At 41.1% G+C, this 26076-nt stretch overlaps 1 protein-coding gene across 4 annotated transcripts in view; it reads left to right on the top strand.

The window, feature by feature from the left end:
* Positions 1–24643, top strand: part of MAP4K3 (mitogen-activated protein kinase kinase kinase kinase 3) — a 90146-nt gene extending 65503 nt beyond the window's left edge. For all 4 annotated transcript variants that reach the window (XM_059828415.1, XM_059828416.1, XM_059828417.1 and 1 more), the window contains 12 exons: positions 2634–2718; positions 3826–3905; positions 6450–6510; positions 6597–6714; positions 9366–9424; positions 11731–11834; positions 12633–12804; positions 15402–15470; positions 15589–15681; positions 17967–18037; positions 20739–20794; positions 23289–24643. In XM_059828415.1, coding sequence (XP_059684398.1) covers positions 2634–2718; positions 3826–3905; positions 6450–6510; positions 6597–6714; positions 9366–9424; positions 11731–11834; positions 12633–12804; positions 15402–15470; positions 15589–15681; positions 17967–18037; positions 20739–20794; positions 23289–23376 — 1056 coding nt within the window. In that variant the 3' untranslated portion in view covers positions 23377–24643. The remainder of the gene's footprint in view (positions 1–2633; positions 2719–3825; positions 3906–6449; positions 6511–6596; positions 6715–9365; positions 9425–11730; positions 11835–12632; positions 12805–15401; positions 15471–15588; positions 15682–17966; positions 18038–20738; positions 20795–23288) is intronic.
* Positions 24644–26076: the final 1433 nt, after the last annotated feature.

Consider the following 26076-nt stretch of genomic DNA (forward strand, 5'->3'; position numbering starts at 1 on the left):
GTTATACTTCCTTTTAAGTGTCGAAGACTGATTTGGCACTTACATGTTCCTCTGTGCCTACTGTCTCCATCAGTTGCCAAATAGCGAAATTTGGGTAAGGGAGGGGTTTTTCTCCCATGACATTGGGCTGGACTTTTTACTTTATTGTGGGAGCGTGTTTTGCATCCTCATATCACCTGGGAGCCTTATTTAACAAATACCCTGCTACTGCAAGTAAAACTTTGACAATATTTCAATCTCTTCTGTTCTTTTTCTGTGGCACATCATTGTTCTGATTCTTGTTTGTTTGGGGGTTTTTGATTTGTGGTTCTTAAGTATGTTGCCAAGCGGTAAGAAGTATTTTGCATTCTCACTGTCCTCTCAAATAGTTAGATGTTCTGGGGCTGTGTTTAAAATGGTATCCATGCATGGTTGCCTGTGACTCTAGAGATTTTGTTCAACTTTCTTAATAATCCAGTTTGGTAGTGTGTTTTTCCCTGCTATTTTAGGTGGCTCGCAGCACCGGGAGACCTGTTAGATCCTACCAGGGAGGGAATGCCCTGCCTGCTGAAGTTCCCCGGAGACTTAAACGCCCCCATGGCAGCATTTGGCTCAAGCAGCCTTGCTTCAACCTTTTATTTCATGTTTGTGGGTGGTTTTTTCCGCACTAGCAACTCAGTTTAATTTGTCCGACTCTCAGCTGTATCCTTGAGATTTGTTTGGTATTTAGAGGTGATGCCCTCAGGCTCCGTTTACCCTTCTGAGGCATTTGCAACAGCATCTTGGCTCTGCAGGCTTCCTGGAGACCAGGGCTGAGAATGGCCGGAGGAAAATGATTAGTCTCTTCTGATTTCCATCTCCTCCTTCTTTCTTATCCAACTTACCGCTGCAGAGCTCAGCTAGGTTTTAGCAGGGAGCACCTTCCCTCCACTGTGCAGCATCTCTCCTCAGTGCTTGGAAAGGGTCGAGGAGAATTGTGTAGCTGGTTATGGGAGCAGCAGAAAACACTTACCAGTATTCTAGATCAGGGCTTTGAGTGTCATCTGGTATGTTTTCTGTTGAGTGCCTTTCAGTGCCCTCACACTTGGGAAGAGGCTTCCATAAAACCGCCCCAAAAAAAATCCCTTTATTGTTTTTCTTCCTATCATCCCTCCTTCAAACTCCTTGCTGCCAAGGGATTTGACAACATTGAAGCTGTTAGTACCTTGAGGTCACTCTGTGTCAGTATCTTCTCATATTCCTGCCTCACGTATATCTTTTCTCTTACTTCTGTTCTTATGCCTGCAGAAGGATCATGTCATTGTCTAGCAAGCAGCCAGCTCCCTGCCTTGGTACTCGGACTTCTGCGGTGGTGCTAGCAGTGTTGAAGTCTTTCCCCTTGTCTTTGTGTTACGGGGTCTTTCACGTTTTACTGATTACCTTAATGAATTTGATTCTTCCTTCACATAAGTATATATGGACAAACTCATGGACTTCATTACAGTGATGCGAGAGTGAGAGATGTCCAAAGCATAAAGAAGGGTCTAATTTCTGCTGCTTTTCACTTCAAAGGGTTAATTATGAAGTTCTTTTTCTGAACGTAGTTTAGTTTAATAAGAAGTGATTGAAATGTGTGCGGACTTTCTTATTCAGCAACAGGTTAACAAAAAAATAATTGTCCGAATGTTAACACGAGAGCTATTTGATTAATTCCTTTTATAGAGCAGTAATAATTCACAAAGTATTAATATAAAGTGAAAACGTTGCTATTCTGTGGCTGTATTACAGAGTATGTAGCTTTGCGTAAAGGTGATACCTGCTTATACTCAGGATGGCAACCCTTACCTATGGCTCGTTCTTATGTTTGACCATCATTGGATAAATGATAACATTTCACGTCACTGATTGCTGTTCACTACTACATCATTCCTTTTCATCTACAGTACTGTCATCAGCTCTGTCTCTTAACAAAACAGGATGGGTAATTGTTACGTTGATGTTTGAGGGGAAAGGAGGAAGCCCTGGCTTTTGCTTTTCTGTCATCTTGAAGCAAATTTACGAAGCGTTCTTATAAATGCCTACAAATGCTTGTGCTTCACTAGGGGGGAGGTGGGGAGATTGATTGTATTATGCTATTCAAGACACTTAATAGGCAAACTGAGTTTATTAGGGTTATGCTGAACAAGGAGTGGGATCTTCTACCAGAGGTTTCCCTTTGGGAAGCAATCAATATTGAAAATAGGTTTAGTCAAAGCAACTAATAGAGAATCTGAGACTAAGATTTTGATTGTTGCATGACCTAGAGTTTTATTTTAAATGTGTGAAATACGGCAAGAATAAAGTTTCTCTGAGACTTTCTAAAGTCACAAAATTCAGGAACCTTTTTCAGGTTTGTCACTTCTGTAGCAAGTATGTGCTTAGACTGTTCATTTAAGAGCTAATTCCGAAATCCTAATTCTGGTACGTTTGTTCAGAAAGGTCTTGCGCACAAAGGAAAAATCACTTTAAAAAAAAAAATCCCTTTGTCAACTTGTTGTCTGGATGAGGTTATTTTCCACATGGCAACTGAAACTACTCTTACCTTTTTGTTACTACTTTAAGTAAAAATAATTCTGTTGGAAATGTCACATTTTAATTTTTCATGTGTATCTTTTTAATTGTTTTTACTTCTACAGATGGGTGCTTGCTTTTCAAAGGTTTTCAATGGCTGTCCATTAAAAATTCATTGTGCAACATCATGGATAAATCCAGATACAAGAGGTAGTATATCACATATATTTTACCCATTTTGTCCTCTCCTCAGATTTCAAGAGTGTTTAGAGGAGCAAGACTGTTCCTTTTAAAATACACATATTGTAAAATAGGATATAAGCAGAAGTTCTTCTTTAATTGTGCCACTGCTGTATGAAGTTCAATGTTGGGTTTTTAATTATGCTAAGATATATGGGGCACAGTTTTCAGCTTTGATTAAAAAGAATAAATTACATATCAACGATAAAAAAACATATTTTTTTGTGTTGATTCGAGACTCTTCTCAACATTTTAGTCCAAAAGATTATTTATTTTTTAGAAATCTGACTTCTGGAGGTCCTAGTTGAGATTGACATATTTATCATTCACTTGACTTTTATTTTTTGCCCCCTAAATCGTTCTGGTCCTACAGGTTTCTGCAACTCTCTTTATTTTTGCATACACTTTAGTGCTTTATTAAATAGCCTGATGAAAGGGATAGTTGGTAACATTGTATTCGCATTGCCTGCAATTTCACCTTTTGATTAGAGGCTGTATAGGCATGCTACTGAGCCAGTAAGCAAGAAAATACTTGAGTTTTTTAGAAACTGAAATTACAGAAGTCAGTCTTTTGCAGTTGACATCTTCTCAATATGAGATGTCTGTCTTGTTCGTGTGCGTAAATGCAATCCAGGGTATTAATTATGTTCAAGAAGTGAGGCACCCCCGAAGTACTGAGAAAATGTTCCAGTCAATGCTGCTGTTGAAGAACTCCAAAAGAAGGCTATGAGTATGTCACAAAATATATGGAAATGTCCAAGTAGGATAATCTATATATGAGGAAATTATTCACATGAATTCTTGCTTATGGTTGTATCACTGCTGTTTTTTATTCCCATTGTTAGTCATAAAAAAGTTTGATCTTTCCTAATGTATTAAAACTGCCCCATCCACAAATTTAAGCTTCTTTAGCAAGATTAATTTTCCATGCTTTCAAACACCGTAACTATTATAGGTTGGTTTGTTTCAATGTGTGTAGTTGTTTTAAGTCTGTTTTTTTTGCAAAGAGCCACATCCTCTTATAAAACACACCTGCCTTAAATCAGGATTTCTAGGTGGGTTTGTTTGTGTTTGCAGATCAGTACTTGATATTTGGTGCGGAAGAAGGTATTTACACACTGAACCTCAATGAACTTCATGAAACGTCAATGGAGCAGGTATATTTCTGTTCTGGTATTTTGGAAAAAATAGATCTTTGTCACTTTTTTAGCCACTCAGATTAATGTTGTATAATCCTTGTGATAATTGTCTTTACTACAGTTACATAGGCACTAGGTACACTGAGAATGACCTTAAATGTTTACTATTGAGGATACCTTTCAGTCATGTTTAAGTTTTTTGTAGGCTGAACCATGTTTAAATAGGAGATCTGCCTATATCAATGTGTTGAACTTTGTCATGGTGCGTTGTCCTGCAGTTAAATGATTCGTTAAATAGTATGGAATTACCCTGATATATTTTGGATGAAAGTTTCTATTTTCTTTAAAGCTTTGTTACAAGATAGAATATTTGCAACAAACATTGTGTTTCAGCTACAGGGAAGCAAGAAGATCCTTTATACACTAGATTCTATTCTTTTGGTCTTAGAAGCAGCTTTGCAACTTTTTTGAGGGGATAGTGGGGAGGGGGAAATGCCAATTGCAGGCTTTTCTGTATGGTGTCTTCTCCAGCTCTTTTGTTAATCTCTGAGACTTGTTTTCTTTCCTGCCTTCTCCCTAACTTAGGGAGCTATGCATCTGCCAGCAAGATGGAAGAATTTGCAAGGACAGCCTTCACACTGTAAGCTGGAGGCACTGGTGTTTGTTCATCTTCCAGGGTCCAGACGTTGTAGATATGTCTGTTGTGTTGAGAAGAAGGCCGAGCTAGCTTGCACTCCGTGTAACCCATAATCATACTGGTGCTTGAGTTAGCTAGTTTAAACTTAGCTCAGGTACCTCTCCGCTGCTACACTGCAGTTGTAAAGCCTACCCTGAGAAATACCACTAGTACAATAATTCTTGTAGGCCAGGTAGACCAAAGAAAGCTTTGTTTTCTTTTGGGTGGTGGGTTTTTTGGTTTTTTTAATTGGCAAGGAGAATAGGTGTAATGAAACTCATGCTCTTATGTTCATCCTTGTTTTCTCTAAGCACCATGTTCTGTAGTGCATTGCCTAGTGAGCTTTTAGGGAAATGTTTCAACAAGCACTTAGAGATGTGAAGAGATGCTTGTAAAAACAGCCAGTCATGTGTGGAACAGGAGGAATGAGTGACAGGTCAATCAACCTGAAAATCTGAAGTATTGCCGTTCTCCAGTCCTCAGATGCAAACCTACTAAGTCACAGTATGCTTATGCAGCTACAGAAGATCACTCAAACTTGCACATTAAATTCAGATACAGCCAGGCTGGTAGATTATTACCGTAGGTTTTTCTTACAGTGTGTTTAGGTTATGAGAAGGCTTCAGGAATAGAAGGGCACCCTCTGTGCTAACCATTTATTGCATCGTTATTTATGATAAAAGGCAATAGGGCTTTAATAGCATTTTCAAGTTCTGTGTTTCACTTCCTTGTTTACCCTCTAGGTCTGATACAATTCAGTGTAAAAGCAAAAGTAGTCGTCTTGGTTACTTTTCACTACATTCCACTTCACTAATGGACAAAGCAGAAATAACATATGTTTCCAGGAGTTAGCACAGCTTCAGGATGAATCTCTTGCTCTTTGGCAGAAAAATCTTTCAATTAATTTACAGATCTCTTCAAATCTTTAATAAACTTGCAGTGAGGGGTTTTTTTTGTTTTAAGAGGAAAAGAAATGTCCTTCTGAGTGGTCTGTCTAGCCCAATAGTCTGTTTCCTAAAGCGGCAGTAGGAAATGCCCATGAGCTTGGCCACTCTCTGCTGTCCATTCTCCTCAGACTCCACTACAGTCATTGAATCGGATGTTAGAGGATCCCTGCCTATTTGCTTTTTGTGTCCGTGTATGGACCTGTTGGACATGAGTATGTCTAATCCCTCATTTACGCTGTTGATACTTTCCACCTCCACGACCTCTTGTGGCAACAAGCTCCAGAAGTTATGTGAGAGGGGGGAAAAAAGTACCATCTTTTATTTTTAATCTTCTTTTTTTAGAGGATGTCTTGTTGGTTTCAGCCCCATCCTTCTAGTAATTGTGGGATTTGAGAAATAAGAATTCAGCCTTGACCATTTGTTGCATTCCTTGATCACTTAAGTGAAATGTGTAACCATATGCAGATGGAGAAGTTACTTCAAGTGCTAGTTTTAATTGTTTCAAGAGATTTGGACTATCACAGGCTTTAGAATTTGGCTGTGATTTGTTGACGTGCTTTGTTTACTGAAGCTCATGTTGTTAAGCTTTTCTCCTTTGAAGGAGAAAGTTTGGTGGTTTTTAAAATTGTTTAAAAAGGATGGATTGATCTTTATGATGACGTCTTGCGGGCTAATTGTAGTATACTTGAAGACGTGAATATAAAATGTGCTATTTGTCTAAATGTTAATGTGTATGTTAATTATAGATTTACTCTGAATTAACTCTGGAATCTAGGTAAACATTACTTGGCTTAAGCTAATTTTTGCTACAAAAAGCAAGTCAATATTAGTTTTGTCCTGTCGTCTGGGCAGATATTAATTGATCAACTTAATTTGCTCACATTTTATGTTTATCAAATTGAATGCTTTTCTTTCTTTGTTTTTCCTTCCCTTTATCAGCTATTTCCTCGAAGGTGTACGTGGTTATATGTCATGAACAATTGCTTGTTATCAATATCTGGTAAGTTACTGTGCTATCTTTGAGTGGTAGTGCTGGTAAACATTTGGTTTCATATTTGAAGTGTGGTTTTGTTTTCTAACTTCCAGGTAAAGCTTCTCAGCTTTATTCCCATAATCTACCAGGACTCTTTGATTATGCAAGGCAAATGCAGAAGTTACCCGTTGCTATTCCAGCACATAAACTCCCTGACCGAATACTTCCCAGGTAAATACATGTCATCAGATAGATCAGAATATCTTAATTGTGGGAGTCCAGGATATGCTTGTGAAACTCTGGGAATACCAAATAATGTGGAGCTCTGTTCACAGATTGCCACGAATAACTCATGTGGTCATTAATCAGAGGGTAGACCCCTAAATTTACACGAATCACGATATGAATATACTCTTACCCAGAGAAATGGGGGTTGGTACATACCACATTCTCGTCATGAAGCCTCTTGTTTCTGGGCATAGCTCTTTTCATGTATAGTCTAGTATGGTAAATCCTGGTTCTACTTGATGCTAAACCAAATCTAGGATCAGTATTGTACCTGTGATATTTCAGGCAAGTAGAAATGGTGATCTTACATAAGTTACTCTGGGCACTATCTTTCCATTCTATCAAAAAAAAAAAAAAGTGGGGATGTGTAATCTCTTACTTCAGAGGGAATGGGCTCATGGGTTATTTGGAAAGCTGGGAAGAGTAGAACTGGGGTACAGATTTGACATTCATCATTGGCTAGTCATTTTTCGCAGGCTGGTGTAGAAGGTACTTTTGTCCCCAGATGCCTACAGCACATTGTGCATGCAGTCCCTCCAGCTTTATTTTCTAACAAGAACATACAAAACCCCAGAGACTGGGTACAGTGCTGGCTGCCAAACAAGACTTAGGAGCCCGTTCACATCCAAGAGGAGGAGGTAGTAACACTAATCTAGTTTGCAAGGAAACCTTTGATTCTTAAAATGCATAGTGAATCACTGGTTCTTGTCATATAATAGGCTTCCTGTTAGGAAATTGTATTATAGAAGACCTGATTTTCTGCTACCTTCTGGTTCTATTAACAACCTATTAACATTTAATTCTTGAATTCAGGAAAGGCTTCTTGTTCAGTCATCTGCAAACATAATGGTGCGACACTTGGCTGAAAATTGTGTTCTTCCTAGAGGCCAAATTCTAATTACCTAAGAGATAATTTGTGCTTTGAATTGTCTTCTGTGTGCCTGAACTACTGTTCTGCTCCTCTCTGTTCCAAACTAACTTTGGCTTGGGTGACTTCGGCTTGAGGACTGCATCAGCAGTGGACTAATAACCATAATTATCATAAGGCTCATATGAGGAAAACCTTCAGACTACATTCAGCCTGGAATGACACCTCACCTAAGTTGCAGAGGGCTCAGAAAATTTCTTGTCCAGTCATGTCACTTCCCCAGAAAAATGCAGCACAACCTGCATGTGCGAGTGCCAAGCCAGTCATTCAAAGGCAGGAGGGATTCATTTAGATAATCCGTTTTGCTGGTTTATCCCCTGCTGTAAGGCATCGGTGTAGTAACATTTAGCCAGGCAGAAGTAGTACATTTGAAGTATGTAGAAAAGTACAATTTTTTTTCCTACCACACCACAAAGTGTATCCTTCAGCAAGTTCCTGGATACCATGACGATGAGCACTACTTAAAAAATGTAGATATGTTAAAGGCAAAGTTTTCGGTAGAGAAAATGCAAAGCAAAATAGAATTCAGAGTAACTTGTGAGGTTTGTATATTCATCTGCAAGATGGTCTAAGCTCACCTTACGATACTCAGTAGGCAAACATTCAGTAGCAGAAAATATGTCTGTGGTAAGTCTCCTTTCCAGCTTCCTTCCCTTGAATGTCCTTGAGCAGTTCCTTTCAAACCTTCCAAGACTTCTTCCAACCAAAATTTGCGGCCAGTACTCAGTTTTCATCCTGCTCAGTCCTGCTGCATTATCAGTCACTTCTGGACAGCTTCATTTGAAATGCTATGCAAGTATTTTCCTAATTCATAGCTTTGACTGCAGCATCTATCTATCACTCCACTTACTCCCGTCTTTTCTACAGCATCAAATTAGTTATTTTTACTGTCAAGGCTACTGTGGCCAATCTCCATACTGTGTCGTCTTCTAGCCTGTATAGAAACACCGATTCCCACCACCAGCAAATAACAACATCTTCCCTGGCTTATCTGATAAATTTTAAAGTAATTGTTTTCATGATTTCTCAGGGAGCGTCCCCTGCGCATGAGAAAAGATCTTGCAAAGCTGCTTTCCACTCCTCCTTCAGACCTCCTCTTGAAATGTACGCTGTGCTGCCTCTGAAAAGTTTTGCAAAATTCAAGCTGTTAGTTTGCAAGGACTGTGATCCAGCAAGCTATCCAGTACAGCACTATTTCCCACACCTCTTGGGTCCGCGTGTCTTGTCTTCAAACTATAATGTCCTTGGGACAAGAGTGGACTTTATGTTGTCTGTGTAGTATCCGGCACAAGATGCAGTAAGTTGCAGCATTACAAAGAATGATCATGGGAGTATCAATAGACTATCCAGGCATGTGTAGAAATGCATATAATTAAATAGCAAGAGATAGTGGTAAATGATGCCGGAAGGTACTGAGGTACCTATTCCTCTCCATTCCTGACTTTTAGCTGCATTCATAATGCTGCATAACTGAGCAGCATCTCAGTGCTAACAGAGGGATCACCATGTATGTTCTAGGCCTATCATTTTTGAGAAGAAATACACAAATAAATATATTTTTAGTTTTTCGGGGGGGCAAATACAGTTTTCCCACCAACAACTCCCTTAAAAACAAATTCATTCAATTGTTTTAGTTGATCAATAATTCTGTATTTATATCTTGTAGGAAGTTTGCAGTGTCTACAAAAATTCCTGACACTAAATGGTGTCAGAAGTGTTGTGTTGGTAAGTAAAGATCTGCAGAATAAATGCCAAAAAGCAGTACAAATGGTGGCAGTATTAAGATTACTGAGTCAGGTTTAGGAGGTAAAGGGAGAGGAGACTTTTGTCATTGTTATGAAACCATGCATTTGCAGACAGTGAGCTCGTTCAGGTTAGTCCTTGCATTTAAGCAGTGAAAACTTTCCCATTTTGCCCTTTATATTTAAGGACAATTCTCAAGAAGTGCAGAGAAGCAGAACGTATGCCAAATTTAAACCAGCCCTCAGGAAGAACCTAATCTCCATGGATGGAGTGACTTAAAGACGTTACCGTCAGGCTTAAGTGGCCTGACTTCCTAGCACAAGGTCCAGTTATCGATATTGGATGATAAAAAGCAAGGAGTATTTTCAGTTCTTCGAGGACGGTATTGTCTCTGAAGCCTTTATAGTGTGTTCGGAGTGCCGGCTACTCTAATGTCAAAACTGCACTGTGTTAAGACATGTTTTAAAACGGGGATGGGGGCAGATAGAATTAAAACAAATAAATAAAACACCAAACCCAAACCAGGAAAGGTAACTATGGATGATCTCTTGGAGTCGAGCTCTTGTCCTTGGAAAGGTTTCACCTGGTGTTCCGTAATCAAACATTTGGTGTGAGGAGTTGTATTATACAGATTTTCAGAGACTCAGTGGTAAGCGAGCGTCTGTCACTTACCCTGGCAAAAATCTCCGCGATATTGCTAAAACATCTGATGTTTGTTATGACTTCTTTGTCCAGCTCACCTGTTAAAACTTGACTTTTTCTGGGGTACAAATCCTCTAGGGTGTGGTAGGGCGTTAACCATACGTACTGCCTATGTCCAGGCCTTGCCCTAACTGAGGCATCTAGTCAAGCTGTGAATGTTAATGGATGCTGACGGGAACACCCGAAGGGGTGGAGCGACAGGGATCAGAGTAGGTACGAACGCTGGCTTTGACAGGAAAATTAATGTGGCAGTCCGTATGTTTTCAGGTCTCCGTTTATGAAATGAGAAACCTGGTGGTGTGCTCCTCTGTAATCTCATGGTTTCCGTACTAACAGGCACAGAATTTAACGAGAGTGCCGTGGGACTTGGCATTAGGAGGGGGAGTCTGCTGTCCTGGCATTCAGAGATAGCTTAGCCTAGTAAGCCTGGAGTCCTTTTTGCATGGTAGGCGTGATAATTTGCGGTGGCAACAAGGGCAGCTGCAAAAGGCAGGTCCAAGGGGAGAAATGATAGATTCCCCTCTCCTGCCCTACTTATTACGTGCAGCCTGAGCCTCCATCCCTGCTGGCAGCATAAGTATCCCTTTGGCCTGGTGGAAGCAGCAGTGCCACAGGAGGCAGAAAAAGACGAGAACTTCTGGTCTTGTTTCTCCACCTTACAGGTATTGGTAATTGTACGTTTTGTGGTTTCTGCTGCTGAGTTCAGCCTTACTAAGGGTCACGCCAAGCGTTATTTGCTGCAGTTTGCAGTCGGTTTGACTGATGTTGAGTGAGAACTTTGATTAATGAAATTAAGCTTTGATGTTTAAGGTGCCAAGGGAGCGCTAGTGGATTTCCTTGGCAGGGAGGCAGCATGAGCGTATTTCACTTACGTAGATAGTACTGGATGGACTGTAGGACCTCCTTGTCTGAACTACGTTGTTAATTGCCCGATGGCCCACAGTCGCTTTACCGCACTTCAAAATCTGGTCTTTAGATGTAATTGTACAAAGTGCGAAGTAACGCTTGTTCGTCTTAATGGATGTGATAGCAGTGCTTAAGGAGTGAAATTTTGTCAATACTGTAGAATTAAAGTTGTGAAACTTCAGATTTCACAGTGCCCAATTTTGCAACTTTTCAAACTTCTTCCAATTTTTAATTGAGTTCTGACAAACAATAGAAGAGTGGTTGAGTGGAAATAGATGATGTCACTTGAAAAAAAAACCTGACTTTCCTGCTGATCTAGAAGTGTTCATCAGAAATATAGAGCTCCTGGATTTCAGACTCGCTGTGACAGTGCTTGGAAGGCAGCTGAGCAGTTCTCAAGTGACAGTGATTGTTCAGTGCCTGCTGGGTGACTGCGTGTCACAGAACAAGCCATTCTTTAACAGCTTTTCACGATGATTTGGAGATAGGTTAGGCAAACGAACACGGTGGAGCAAAATACTTCAAATAGGTATACAGTCAACCTTTTTTTTTTTTTAAGACTAGCTAAGATAGTCAATCCCACCTACCAGTCTAAAAAACCAACAATATTTAGTTGGAAATTGTTTATAATTTGTATTTGCTTAGGACACTAATGTACTCTACCTCTCCTTTTTTGGCAGTGAGGAATCCCTACACAGGCCACAAGTACCTTTGTGGAGCACTACAGTCTAGCATTGTTTTGTTAGAATGGGTTGAACCAATGCAAAAATTTATGTTAATCAAGGTAATACTACGATAAGATTAAATACTCTCGCGTTCAGTTGTATTTATCTTGTAATGACTTGTTGAGAATAAGTATTAGCCATTTCTTGAGTTATTAGGTTTCTCTCTTGGTTTCTGTTAAATTACTTTGAAAATAACTATTTAAATGTGTAATATGTATTAACTGACTCAAAATATTTATAGGAATGGTCTTGGTTTTGTGGTGCACTTCAGTTCAAGAACAAAGCCCTTCTCTCAATGAACGTTGCCTTTTATTTGCACAGTAAAAAAACTCCGGCAGACAGATTGAGATGTGGCGGGGTGGAACGATAACATGGGTTAACAGCGGGCTTACTCCCCTACCAGAGAGAAGGTGGCCACTTATTCTATGCTTTGTGACACTGGATGTGCCCAGAAATGCTTATTATCTCCCCATCTGACACCACCTGAAGAGATGGAGCCAGGGCGGACTCGTGTTTGTAGAGAGGCAGCTGCTCTAACTTGATCAGCCTGGGAAACAAGGCTTAGAGCCTCCGTAGCCGGGGAGAGCGATGACGGGTATAGCACGCTTGTCATCTGTGGGCACCTGCACAGGACACACATGCAGCTATCCTATAATCCTATCTTATTTTAACTGAATCGGCACAAAGATTCTCTAAACTTCTTAACTTGGGCTTTTTGTATCTATCCATAACTGTTACCTGAAGAAGTAAACTTACAAAATGTATGGCATAAAATTTACCATGCAGTTTAAACAGCTAATAGCAACTCAGACTAAACTTGTTTCCCTTCTAATATCTATTTTTGTTTCTTAATCTAGCACATAGATTTCCCTGTACCTTGTCCGCTGAGATTGTTTGAAATGCTGGTAGTCCCTGAGCAGGAATTCCCTTTAGTTTGTGTCGGTGTCAGTAGAGGAAGAGACTTCAACCAGGTGGTGAAGTTTGAGACTGTCAACCCAAATTCTACCTCTTCGTGGTTTACAGAAACAGGTTTGTGTGCTGTTGTAATTGCATTCAGAAATGTTCCTTGCTCTTCTATTATAGCAGAAGCACTAGAAAGGTAGTTCCCTCTGGGGAAACTGATGGTTAAATCATTAAGGCTAAGTGATCATTGTAAGTTCTCTGTTTAAAGGGGTATCTGGTTGTGTCTGCTTGCACATGCACTTTTTTTATGTTTCTACTTGTTGAACTGATTGGATTTTTTGAGATTTTGAGTATAGCCGAGGATGGAGTTGAGGTTTCTTGCATTTCCATGAATCAGGCTGTACTTGACACTTACCCACTGTGCTGTTCTGTGCTCTACCCTGGCACCATGACTTCTGTTTATTTAATAAATTTTAATAGAATTGCACTCTGAGCCATTTCTTTCAACATCCCTGTAGGTGTGGTTTGGCTCTCCTGCAATAAGCCAGCGTGGTTAGAAATGGTGTTATCGGCCTCCTGCTGAGAGAGAGCGTATTTCTATTCTTCCGATGTTTATGGAAAGTGAAAGGGATTAGGACCACTGGTAGCAGGAAACCAAGTACCTGTCCATCACTGGTCTGGACGCTGTGAGTGAGGAGGCCACCATCTGAGCAACAGTAGAAATTCTCTTAAAAAGGAAATGTGCTAAGAATTACTTTTCTAGAGTTGCAAGGTTCCCCCCGAAACCTAGATACGGTAGTGAGCTGACCCCAGTCATAGCTTGCAGGTTTAGAAGCAGTAAATAGCTTTGTAATTACCAGACACAGAGCCCTTGATCCATGATGAATTTATACATAGCCCCGTGCTGGCATATACATGTGTATGAGTCCAGCTGAGGGTATACCGTGGAATTCACTAAGAAGTACATTTTCCACTAGGAAGATGCCTGCTGACTTTCTTGCTGCTGAAAAGTGCGTCAGATTTTGACACGGTTTAAAACATAGTTACAAAATCCAAAGTGATCAGTGGATGGGCAACTAATGCACTTAAACTGCTTCAGTGCATTTTATTTTCAAACTCATACATCTCTTTACGTAGCTGTGTGACTTCAGTAGAGTCAGTAAAAGTAGCACGCTGAAGAGAAATTCTTTGACCCATGATGTCCTGTTGTCATTCTTCTCTCCGTGTTGTCTGCATCAGTGTGTAAATACAAGAATAGTAATCCCTTCCCAGTTCCATTTTTTTTTAATGTGGAAAATGTAACATTGCATTGTGCCTTCCAAAAATACTTCTTTAGCTTCCTTGAATCATTTGTGTGTTCTCGTGTTGTGTCGATGTTGCTTTTTGTTTGACTCTGATGTAAACCCTCCTGTTGTATTGGTTTATTCCTGTCCCCTGCTGGCAGGACAGCAATAACGCAATGAAACAGATTCGTCAGTGTTTTTTAAGAGGGAAGTATGTACCATATGGTCGCAAATAGCTTCCATCAAAGAGAAACTACTGTTTTCATTGTTTGACACTTTTTTTTTTTAAATGTCTGGTAAAGACGTTTGGAAAAAAATTAGCTGGCGGAGACTTACTGCAGGGGGTTTCTCCCCTTGCCTCCTTCTCCTATTAGCTTCGGCCAGCGCAGTGTGTGTTTCCACATCACGTAATGTGGTTGCACAGATGTATATCCTCCAGTCCTTCTGTTGCATGTTTTCATCATGGCTATATCCACCTTTGGTTAAGATCATGCATTAGAAATTGGTTAAGATCATAAACGTATACCTTCCAAGACAAACAGCACAAAAGAAGTGGAGGGACCATCTCAAGGAGCACATTTCTGCCATCATCCTTGAGGAGTTCTTTGCTTCTCAACAGGACTATGGATTTTATTATTTAACTGAAAGCTGCTTTTCTGTTTTAGGTGACATCCTCTCATTTCTCATCTCTAACAGATTTAATGAGTTTCTCTTTTCTGTATGAAAGAATGCCTACAGAATCGCTGGCAGTAATGCTGAATTACTAAGAGCTGCTTTTTGTGTAATTTTAATGTTAACAAACAAATGGACCAAAACTACACTTCTCTTTTGAGTTGATGTGTCCACTAATCACTTGTGGGTCAGATCCCCCTGTTTGCTGTGATGGAGACTGCTGCAGCTGTAACCCAGAAGAGAGGAAGGTAACCCTTCTTTTAAGAGTTTGGAGAAGGAAATAATCCTCTATTTTTGGAAGATCTGGGGATGGCAAGTCTGAAAACAGCAGCAAGAATTAAGTACTAACATAAAAGTCCCTAGCAAGATTTAGAAATAAAGGCAGAAGAAAAATGGAATGAAACAGCATTCAGGTTTAGTGTGGACAGTCTCATATATCTGCCTTTTTTGCAACAGCAATATTAAATGACACCAACAGAGAATAAAGGGAGAACAATGTACATGTGAGTTTGCTTTTGTGACATGGCTCAGAAAAGGCTGGATTAAGTCCATACTTTAATATTACAGCTTCAGTTTTCCTGTCACAGTCAACATGTTGGATAAGTGGACATGCCTCTCTAAGAGAAGAGAAGTGTCACTGGTAAGATGATTATTTTAAGTGGATAAAAACACACTAACCCATTAAATTGTCTCAATCTCTAGAACTTCCATTTCAAATTTCGTGGTAATGTATGTTATGAACTAACACTGTCTTTTTTTTTTTTATAGACACTACAGAGACAAGTGTTGTACATGTAACACAGCTGGAGAGAGATACCATTTTGGTGTGTTTGGATTGTAAGTTGCAGTATCAACTAAATATATATGTATGCATGTACGTGCATACTGTCTGTCTTCAAATTAGGTTATATATTGAAGATTAATTCTTAGTTGACATATCCTATTTATTGTCTAGGCTGCATAAAAATAGTGAATCTGCAAGGCAGGTTAAAATCCAGCCGCAAACTGTCATCGGAGCTCACGTTTGACTTTCAGATTGAATCAATAGGTAAGTTGGATTTCATTATTAACATTGAATATCTGGATAGACTAACGAGCTGGGCAATCACCAATCACATGAAATTTAACAAAAGCAAGTGCTGGATTCTGCAGCTGGGACAAGGTAATCCTGGTTATGCATATGAATTGGGGGATGAGAGGCTGGAGAGCAGCCTCACGGAAAGAGATCTGGGGGTTCAGGTTGATGGGAAGCTGAGTAGGAGTCAACGGTGTGCCCTGGCAGCCAAAAGGGCCAACCGTGTCCTGGGGTGCATCAAGCACAGCATGGTTAGCCGGTCGAGGGAGGTGATTGTCCCACTCTGCACTGCAGTGGGTGCGGCCCCACCTCGAGTGCTGTGTGCAGTTTTGGGCGCCTCAATATAAGAAGGACGTCAGACTATTGGGGTGTGTCCAGAGGAGGGCGACCAAGATGGTGAAAGGTCTCGAGGACAAGACTTACGAGGAGCGGCTGAGGTCACTTGGCTTGTTCAGCCCGGAGAAGAGAAGGCTGAGGGGTGACCCCCCCGCAGTCTACACCTTCCTCAAGGGAGGCAGCAGATGGGGAGGTGCTGATCTCCTCTCTCTGGTGACCGGCGATAGGACACGAGGAAATGGAATGAAGCTGCATCGGGGGAAGTTCAGATTGGACATTAGGAAACAGTTCTTCACTCAGAGGGTGCTCAGTCACTGAAACAGGCTCCCCACAGAAGTGGTCACGGCACCAAGCCTGTCAGAGTTCAAGGAGCATCTGGATGATGCTCTTAGTCATATGGTTTAGTTTTAGGTAGTCCTGCAAGGAGCAGGGAGTTGGACTCGATGATCCTTATGGGTCCCTTCCAACTTGAGATATTCTATGATTAACTTGTTTACTGTTGCAGCATAGAATTAGAGATGCTAACTGTCAAATCTTTGGCATTTGAAACACTATCTCACGCATTTCACTTTCTGTGAGAAGGCTCAGTGAAAGGTTCGGCACACTATGTAACGTGCTTCCCTAGGAGCAATTGGAATGGAGTAATAACCCTGGAGTCTTCCCTGATTTGGCTAAATGTCTTGGGAATATGATGGAGACCTTCAGCCTCTAAAGGAATACCTTAACACAACCTACGTAAACTCTGAATCACTTATGGCTAACTCGTTCTGCATGTGTGTTTCCGCAGTCCATTTTTATAAAGCAGCTCAAAGACTAAATTATATGATATGTCACCACTTCACATAAATTTTGTTTTCTTGTGAAGAATCTGAATGAATTAGATTTGTGAAACAAAGTCGGAATACATTTATTTTGACAGTTCTCCAGTGGTTACATACCTGGATTGCATCACATGCTTTCGAAAGAGGAATGAGGAACGATATGTGCACAGATGGAGGGTAGTGCCAGAAGAGGAGGAACAGTGTGAACAAAAATAATAAAGAGTTGGAGGGAATTTACTTCTGAGGAGAAGCCTTAGAGTTTCGGGCACTTTAAACATAATGTCCCACAGAGAAGAGGACAGAAAACAGGACTTTTTTGGCTCCTGTTGGTTAGGAATGGGGGGAAGGAAGGAGTGCGTGTACTTGAAGCTGCTCGCTGTGAGACCTCTGCACGTGCTGTAGTCCTTTCTCTGCTTGTCACAAACAAGCTACCAGTGTCCTGTTCTGGCCTGACAGTGTCTCCAAAGAGCTCTGCTCTCTTTCCTGCATACCTGCGCAGAGGCAGGATCCTGGATGCAGGTGGGACAGATCTTCCTGAGGACCTACACGCTTCCTCTCTTTGAGGAAGGCCCTAGACCCATTTTCTTCCACAGGGTTCAAATGCAGGTGTCTGTCACCACGTTTGTGACAAGGGGAAGGGCTGGGAAGTAGTGGGCTCTGTAAAGCTTTGCGTTTGGTCCTTCCTTTGCAGAAGGACCATGTTAGCCAATAGTTGCTGGGAAAATGAAAAATGTCACTGCAGTATCCCTGTAACGTCTCTGCTAAAATTCAATACATGTTTTCTGCTAGTACTGGAATGAGGAGGGGTTTCCCGTTCAAAGGAAAGGACATGTAGGACTAGACAGAAGGACAGTTTTAGAACTTTCTCTGGTTGGGTGGGAATATTTTTAAAGCCCGCTCATTAAACAAACAAACATATAAATGCAGCTACTTTGAGGCAGGTTCAGCAATTCCTGTGAGACATTTTGCAGTCTGTGTGGGTGAACGTGATACAATAAAACATACATGCACAAATTTCAAAATTGCAGTATATGCTTTTGTCCTTAAAAGCACGAGTTGACATTGTGCCTCAAAACTGATTCCAATGTTCTTTGTTACCAGTCTGTTTACAAGACAGCGTGTTAGCATTCTGGAAACACGGCATGCAAGGAAGGAGTTTTAGATCAAATGAGGTGAGTACTGCATTTTGCTTGAAATTCTAGCTTCTAATATAAGCCAAGTAGAGGATAAATGCATAATGCTGTGGTCTGAAAAAGAGTAAAACATTTCAGTAACTTCCTAGGTTAGACCTGGAAGCTGGAGTCTCGTTCTAAGCCTGTTTTGTAAGCTACAAACTAATTAGTGAAGCAATACAAGAGCCCCTGTCAAGTCTAACATACAAAGCAGAAAGCAACAAAAGACCGGGCCATGATGCCATAGAAAATATCCAAGTCTAATTCTTGGTAATATTAATCTTCTTCACCTTAAATTGCTTTGAAGACCAGTGGATATTCTCACACGTGGATGCCAAAAGTTGGGCTTTGCCAATGGTTACACATACCACTGCTGAACTTTAGCTTTTTGTCACAGTGTCGAATGAGTTGCCCGTTGTTTTTTAGTCTCTTCCATGTTCCCTTGGCTTACGCGTACATTGAAGATTTTGGTGCCCAGCTTTCACAGGAAGTATTTTCCATTCTCAGGAGGAAAACGGCAGATTGACCTAAAGATTTTTTTTCTAAAATTTCTGTGTAGGCCCTTTTCTCAGCCAATTTGATGTGATTTTTAGACATCATTAAACCATTATAAGTACCTTCCCAACTCCTTTTTTTTTTTTTTTGCTTGCTGCAAACCTTGTGCATCTATGTGTTAGTGCAACTGCTGTGCTTTGTAGGATTTTAATGAGCCTTTTAATCCGATTATTAAAGAATGTTTACAAACTTCACCAGTTGTTTCATCAGTGTCGCGTTGGCTGAGAAATTGAGCTCATTATGACTAATTGTGTTTTAAGCTACACGTACAGTCACACCGTGCCAAGCTTAGATATTCCACATTGTTACACAACTACATTTACTTGCACAAAGCCACAGCTGACCTAATCTGTGCTGACAGTAAGCCTGCTCTTTGTGGGAAGTTGGACCAAAGACTAGAGTCAGACTACTCCTTATTTCCAAGTCTGCAAATGGTTCTTGTGGCATTTGTGCGCGTTTGATCCCCAGGCATTATTGTCCTCCTCCCAAGAGCTCATAATGGTGAGCTGCAGCACCCTGCTGTTAGCCCAGACCATGAGGAGGAGATGACGCCGCTAGGCACTTCTCCAACTCCAGACTCCTGCGAGCAGCATTCTGCAAGGCTCAGCGGATTACTCCACCCATTGGCACTCAGTAGCTCTGATCCAGTTGTTAGAGGACATGCCCCAGAGTGCTGCGGCGCAAGTGGATGCTTTATATTGTTTATGTAAAGCATAAGGAACACTGTCTCCTTGCTTTGTTATTGTCAAGCCAAAGCCAGCACCTAAATGAAGAACAGAAGGCAGAACTGAGCTGTTGTCAGAAAGCAAGCCACCCAAAACTTTTTTTCTCTGTAGAACGTATCTAGGGTAAGCTCTCGGGCCTTTTTAAATTCCTTATCTCTCCTGGCTGTCCTACTAGCCACGGCTATTAAGAAAAAAATAAAACATTTCAGCTGTAATATGAAAAGCCTGCATACCAGGCTTAGATCTTGACCATATTAGTTACTTTTTGGGAATTTTATACTATGTAGTATGTAGGAAGCGGTTACACAGGACAAAAACTCGACCAGCCTAACTTTGCAGCATATTTATCTTTGAAGACATTATTAATTCAGATTCCCTAATTTGACATCAGTTGGTCTAATTGGAGATGATTTGAGCTGCTTGCAAAGTTATTTCCTTCCACAACTGTGACTTTCCACAGTGGTTTGATTGAGTGGGAAGAATGAAACAGGGAACTCTGTGAGTTCCGAGACAAGACGCTTAAAATTTGGGCCAAGATTGTCCAGACTCAGCCCCACAACAAACATGAAGTAATTTTCTTAACCAAGTGGGGAACTTTGTGAATTAAAATTCTCTTGCAAGTTCCCTGTGCCAGAAGTGAGTTCACTAAGTCAGCTAACACTACTAGGATCTGGGAAGGAGAGAAGAATCTCTTCTTTCCTCAAGGATGTGAAATGTGGCTGTGTAGAAAAGGAGCTTTGTAAACAGTGCTGCCCATTCATGGTGTGACTTGATATCCTTTGGAGTATGCAGTGGGCTTCGGTTGACTTTATTGATTAACGCGATGTTTTCTTTGGTGCTTTGGTATTCATGCAATCATAGAGATGTATCACACAAGTACAATTCACCCCCTGTCAACGAAGCTCTATTGCACTGTCTGAACTGTCAAAATACCGTTTTCTTTTCACAGTGGGCGTAAGTACCACAAATCAGATTACGTTTCTCTGTTAAAGTTTTCAGAATATGAACTTACTGCATCATTACTATGATTCAGAATTTCAACAAAATGCATTTTATGTGTGATTTACCTGACCCATTTTGAATACCTACTCTAGAGTGAGACAAATTGCACCCTACAGCTACCTGTTTCAGTTATGGCTGTGAAGAGGATTGCACCGATAGCTCGGATGCTGTGCAGTGCTGAGCCCTGCTGTTACGCTTGCAGTTGCTACCAGAGGAATTCACGTAATGTGGCAGGAATTACAGAAAATCTTTAGGTTTCATTTAAAAGTGACAGTTGCATTAAATTCTCTAGCTGATTTAAATCAGCAGTAAATTAGTAACATCAGCCATAATTAATGCTTTTCTCTAGGTTGATTTTAAAAGCAAAATAAAAACACTTGTGCGCTTAACATGTAAACACTTGTCTTATTTTTGTCTAGATTACACAAGAAATTTCTGATAACACAAGGATATTCAGGCTTCTGGGATCTGACAGGTATGAAGAGAAGTGAACATGGCATGCTAAAATCAAAGAATGATATGCGTTCCTCCTACCTTGTAAAAGTTCTTTTTGCTTGTTTCTTGTGATTCTTTTTGCCATCTTACTCATTCCTTTGTGTACATGTCTACCTTTCAGCCCGTCAAGTTTACTTCTCTTTTTCATTTAAAAAAAAAAAAATAAATTCCTTCTAAGAGTGTTTGTGGCCTTCCAGAAGTACTCAGGCATGCTCGCAAGCTCCTGTTTGGCTGCAGTCAAAATCTCCAGGAGTGTCTTCCCTTTTGTGCTGTAATTCTTTTGTTTAACTTGGTGAAATCTTTACTTTCAGATGTTCTGCTGCCGTAGGTCATCAAGATCTACTTCTTGAAACAAATGCAAAAAATACTTAAATGTAAATATCTCACTTTCACCCCCAGGACCTCTGCCAGTTGTCTCCCAGCGTGACAGCTCAGGTCTTGTAAGAGCTCTTGATAATTCCCAGCCTAGCTGTTCTTTGGCGTCTGCTTTGCAGGACACTAACACCGTGTCTGTCTGACCCATCAGATACCAGCTTGCCGAGTCAGTAACTGCTATTTTAGGAGTGTCACCGACTTCCTCAACTTTCTCTGCCCTGCTTTCGAACTTTGTACTTCTGTAGCAGCCACAAAAACAGCAGATGTTTTGTCTTCTGGGGAGTGCATGCTGACGTGACTGTTTCACCAGTAACGTATTCATACAAAGTGCAAAGATAGGCTTTAATTCTTCTTTTGAGAATTACCTTTGTCTTATGCCACTCTCAGTAAACTCATTTTCTTGTGGCATCTTAGAACTACCAAAAAAGCTTCACACCAAGCAAAGGCTTTCCCCATATTCTGCTTCTCCAAGCTTGATGCACAGCCCTGCAATTACCCGTAACATCAACAGCAGTGAACGGTGCTGTGGCTTTATCAGCTAGCTGCCAGCAATTTTTGCTGCTGGGGGTTGAGGACTCTGCCTTACGTGCAATACCTGATGGCTTTTTGGTAATGGGTAGTTGTAAGAAAAAACTCATCTCTGACCCGAGAGATTTACTCTCTGTTTCAGTGAGGTGTGCGTGGAGCTCAGCTTTATTATGTCATTTCTCTTCGTTGTTGAGAGACGGCACAGCTCAATTTAAAAACAAGTCTTAGTTCACAAAAGAGCATGACATTGCAAATCATTGCCTTGGAAAAATAATGTCCTTTTCCCCAAATACGGTTCCATCTATTTCTGGCTTGCACTAATAGTCTCCCAAATCTGAAACAATATTTAAAGACTTTGCACTGCAATAAACATTAATTCCAGTTTCTTCAGATACCATTTTGCTTGCAGCTCTGTCATATTTTGTGCTTGACCTGTGAAACCTTTTTCCAGTTACACATGTCATTTCCTAGGCAGTTGATAGGAACTGGGGTTCTGAGAAGCCAAAAAACTGACATCAGTCTGATAAGAGCTTGTGTGTTGCCTTCTCCTGGTGAGCAGGGAATGCCTCATGGCATGAGGTGTCATTCCCTTTGTGGAGCACATTGAGCAGAGGGTAGGTTTTCCGAGCGATAGTTTTGAAGCAAGCAACCTCTCCTTGGGTGGATGCACAATAGATGGATTTGAATTGCCCAGAATCTACCTGCACTTCAGGGTGTTTGTGGAAGAGGATTCAATCATGACCATCCTGGTCCATTTAGCAGTTTGAGCAGTTCTTGCCTGATTAAAAAATCTCAAATGGTTTGTGAAACAGAATTGTGACTGCTCATTTCTCTCCTTTGAAGAGAAAGGTCTGATCTAGGACATCCGTTATGGCCTTTGCAGTCGTAGGGTAGGTCTAGCTAACCCATACTCCTGTCTCCAATGCTGGGCAAAAGTGGGTGGCAAGAAAGACTAAGAGAAGATTCTGCACATAGCAATCCTTTCCTCGAGGACTCTCCGCCTGCAAGTCTTTGTCTCTGGGACTTTCAGAGCTGGAGGAAGTTTCTGTGGATTTAAGTTATGTGGGAAAGACAAGAAATGCTCACAGAAGAGTGAGCTTTGGTCATCTGTCACGTCCAATGGCAAAGGGCAGACTAATGACTTCCAGAACTGGAGCCCGATTAATGTGTTAGCTTTGCAAAGCTCCGGGGAAGCACAAGCCCAGGCAGCAGGGGAGTGATGGATCCTCTTCAGAAGCCCCCACTGAAAGGACTTGGCAAGAGGCATACATTGCAGCAAGGGAAATTCCAGCTGGATAAAAGAGGGGGAAACATCGTGGCGAGGGTGGTTGAACGCTGCAGTAGGAGCCCAGAGAGGCTGTGGGAGATCCCTGGAGACCTCGCCTGGACAAGACCCTGAGCTAGCTTTGAGGTTGGCCTTGCTTGGAGCAGCTTTTGGACTAGAGGTGTCCAGGGAAAGAGAAATAACCACCGGTCCGATGAATCCGGGGGAAGAGTATTTACAGTTATATCCAGGGATGTTTTTAAATGAAGGCTTCCTTGACGTTGTGGCTTTCTTATTTTCATTTTAGGGTCGTGGTGCTGGAGAGTAGGCCGACAGATAACCCAACAGCCAACAGCAATTTATATATCCTGGCAGGGCATGAGAACAGTTACTGAGAACAGCGGATGGCAGGCAGCTCACCGTGACAAGAGAGCACTCCTGCTGCAGCAGCATTCATGGCTGGCTGAAATTGCACAAAAGCTGCAGTAAACCGACTTCAGTTACTTTATAATTTATTGTGGCATGAGAGGAAGACGAGAATTGTTTGTGGTATGGACACATAAGCATTATGATACCACAGAAGTGCTTAATTTACTGTTATGTAATCTTTGTACATACGCAGTATTTTTCAGTGAAACTTCTTGCTGAAGACCTACACTGACTTTCTGTAGATAGCGGTCCTCCTGTTAAGTACAAGTGTCTTACCTGTACAGATGTAAAAGTCACTGAGGATGCAAAAATGAAATCGGGGTACTATTTTAAGGACTTCTCATGTGTTTATTATAAAATGGGATGCTAGCAACAACTATAGTACGTTTAACAACACTATTGTATTTTATTATATGTAATTTACTAATACAAATAAATCTTAACTTTTAGAAATCGTAACCAAGGCTGTAATCAGATTACAATCTTGTTTTAATTTTGATGCAACACACTGGTGTTCATGTTTGCACAACGTATTGAGATGTGATGTATTTAGTCACAAAGGTAAGCTGTGACTTTGTGGATATGACTTGGGCTTCAAAGTTCCTTTTTTTTTTTTTTTTGTTTACTTGGGTAGTTTTCTTCGTGAAACAGACCAGTTAAACACCTGTATTTTTACATTTAATTAAAACTCTCCTTATGATTACTTCTCTATGCTTGAAACCAATACTTTCTGGATGGGTGTCAGTCCCAAACTAGTGGTACCTGGCTGTAACACTGCAATAGGTGTTTGAATTATTAGTGTACACAGTGATAAAAATGAGTATTACTGTTCATCTTACTAAATAGTTTCACATCACAATGAAAAGGCGCAACATTCCACATTGTGGAAATGGCTCAAAGACGTTGCCATTCTGTCTTTTTTTGGCCTTATCACCATTTTCACACTTTTCTTGATTTAGGATGTTAACACATGGCCAAAATAATTTAGTTACTACCTCATTCAAACAATACAATGGTTACTACGCATCACAGGAACTTAGTTTTGATCAGGAGTATTTTTGATTGCTATTTTCCAATGGAGTATGTAAATGCCAAGTTTTAGCAAAATGCACACATTTGACTCCTTTTTTTTGTATATGTTCTTTATATTTTATTGTGATAATATACACTAAAACCAAACTAAATTTAAAGTGATTTATGGCCTGCGTTATTGTTGTGATTGGTAATGCTTTGAAATATGTTCCCTAATGTATATAATGTAAAATAAACTTTTTTTAACATGTTGTTGTACAATTAGATGACCACCTGCACTAATTTTCCACCTAAGACTAAAATGGAACATACTGAGTTTTGAATTCTGCTATTAAATATTTGTGCCAAACACAGAAGCTGGGCATTTCTGAATGTATGAATGATCAGACCGCTGGAGCTCAGCTCAGGTGAGCACGTGAGGGTAGGCATTATTACCCTTTTGGCCTTTACGCAATGGATGTATGTATTTGAGATGAGTCTTTCCAAATTCCAGCTTGTTTGATTTCTTCCCTCCATCACCTGCTTTGCCACCTCTGTTGATAGCAAAACTGATGTGGGTTTTTTTTTTCAGCAGGGCTGAAAAAGCAGTGTAGGCTGAAAAATCTGCCTCTGGGACTCAAGCTCGCTGCCTCTTCTGGCCCCGTCTCTTCTGTTCCCTTGCACTGAACCTCCGATCTGCCCCGTGGTAGAGGTGGTAACGCAAGCCCCGCTGCTGAGAAGCTGAATTCTCAGAAAAAACGAGAACTTGTGTGTGTTTCACAGCACGCTTGTGCTGCCGCCCAAGGGCCATTTCCATCCAGCCTCCCATGGACTATTCCTCGCTTTGATGTGCAAAAAGTGGCTAAATTTTAACTAAGGACGGTATAGCTGATGTGCTGTGAACACGCGACCTCCTGTGGGGTTTCTGCAGCAGCTGTGGCTGAGTGTCCTGCTGTTTGGGGCTGGTGGGCCATTGCTGAATTACAGGCAACAGGAGCTAAGGGATATTGGGGTTTATTCTGGTTGAGCGTTTTTGGTACAAGGATGCAGGCTGGGATGCAGCTGGAAGAGTTAAAAATAAAGAGGAGAGGGTAATGGCATGTGGGAAGAAGGGGAGCATTGTGCTAGGGTGGGCTTGTCTCAAATCTGTCAGTATAGCCAGGACAGCTTTGTTTTCGACATGCTGCTCTCCAGCCTTGAAAGTTGAGGAAGAAGCGAAGGGTTCCTGCTTTCTGAGGAATTGCCCTGTTGCAGGATTTAGGGTCTGTGCTGCAAAACTGCCTCTCCCCATCCTGAGCTGCTCGGCTCCTTGGCTGGCAGCTGCCTTCAGCTGATCCCAGGAGCCTGGATGTCTGGTAGAGCAAAAGATTTCCTTTGCTAGACCTGCACTTGCCATGAACTGAAAGTTTCCTTGAGCCACACTCAAGGGAGCTTCCACCACCCCTATCCTGACCTAAGATTGGGATCAGTGTGTGGCTGACTGACAGGAGCACAGTCAGAGCCAGGAAACGGGCACGATGAGGTTAGAGCAAGGCTTCTGCCTACAGCTAGTTGACACAGCTCTAACAACCTGTGCGACTTCCCTTTTTCTCTCTCCTCCCAGCCCCTTCCACTCTGGCTGCTATCGCTGGCTTCTAGCTAGGGGTCGTAGCCGC

The sequence above is a fragment of the Gavia stellata genome, chromosome 23, assembly GCF_030936135.1.
Source record: "Gavia stellata isolate bGavSte3 chromosome 23, bGavSte3.hap2, whole genome shotgun sequence".
NCBI lineage: Eukaryota > Metazoa > Chordata > Aves > Gaviiformes > Gaviidae > Gavia > Gavia stellata.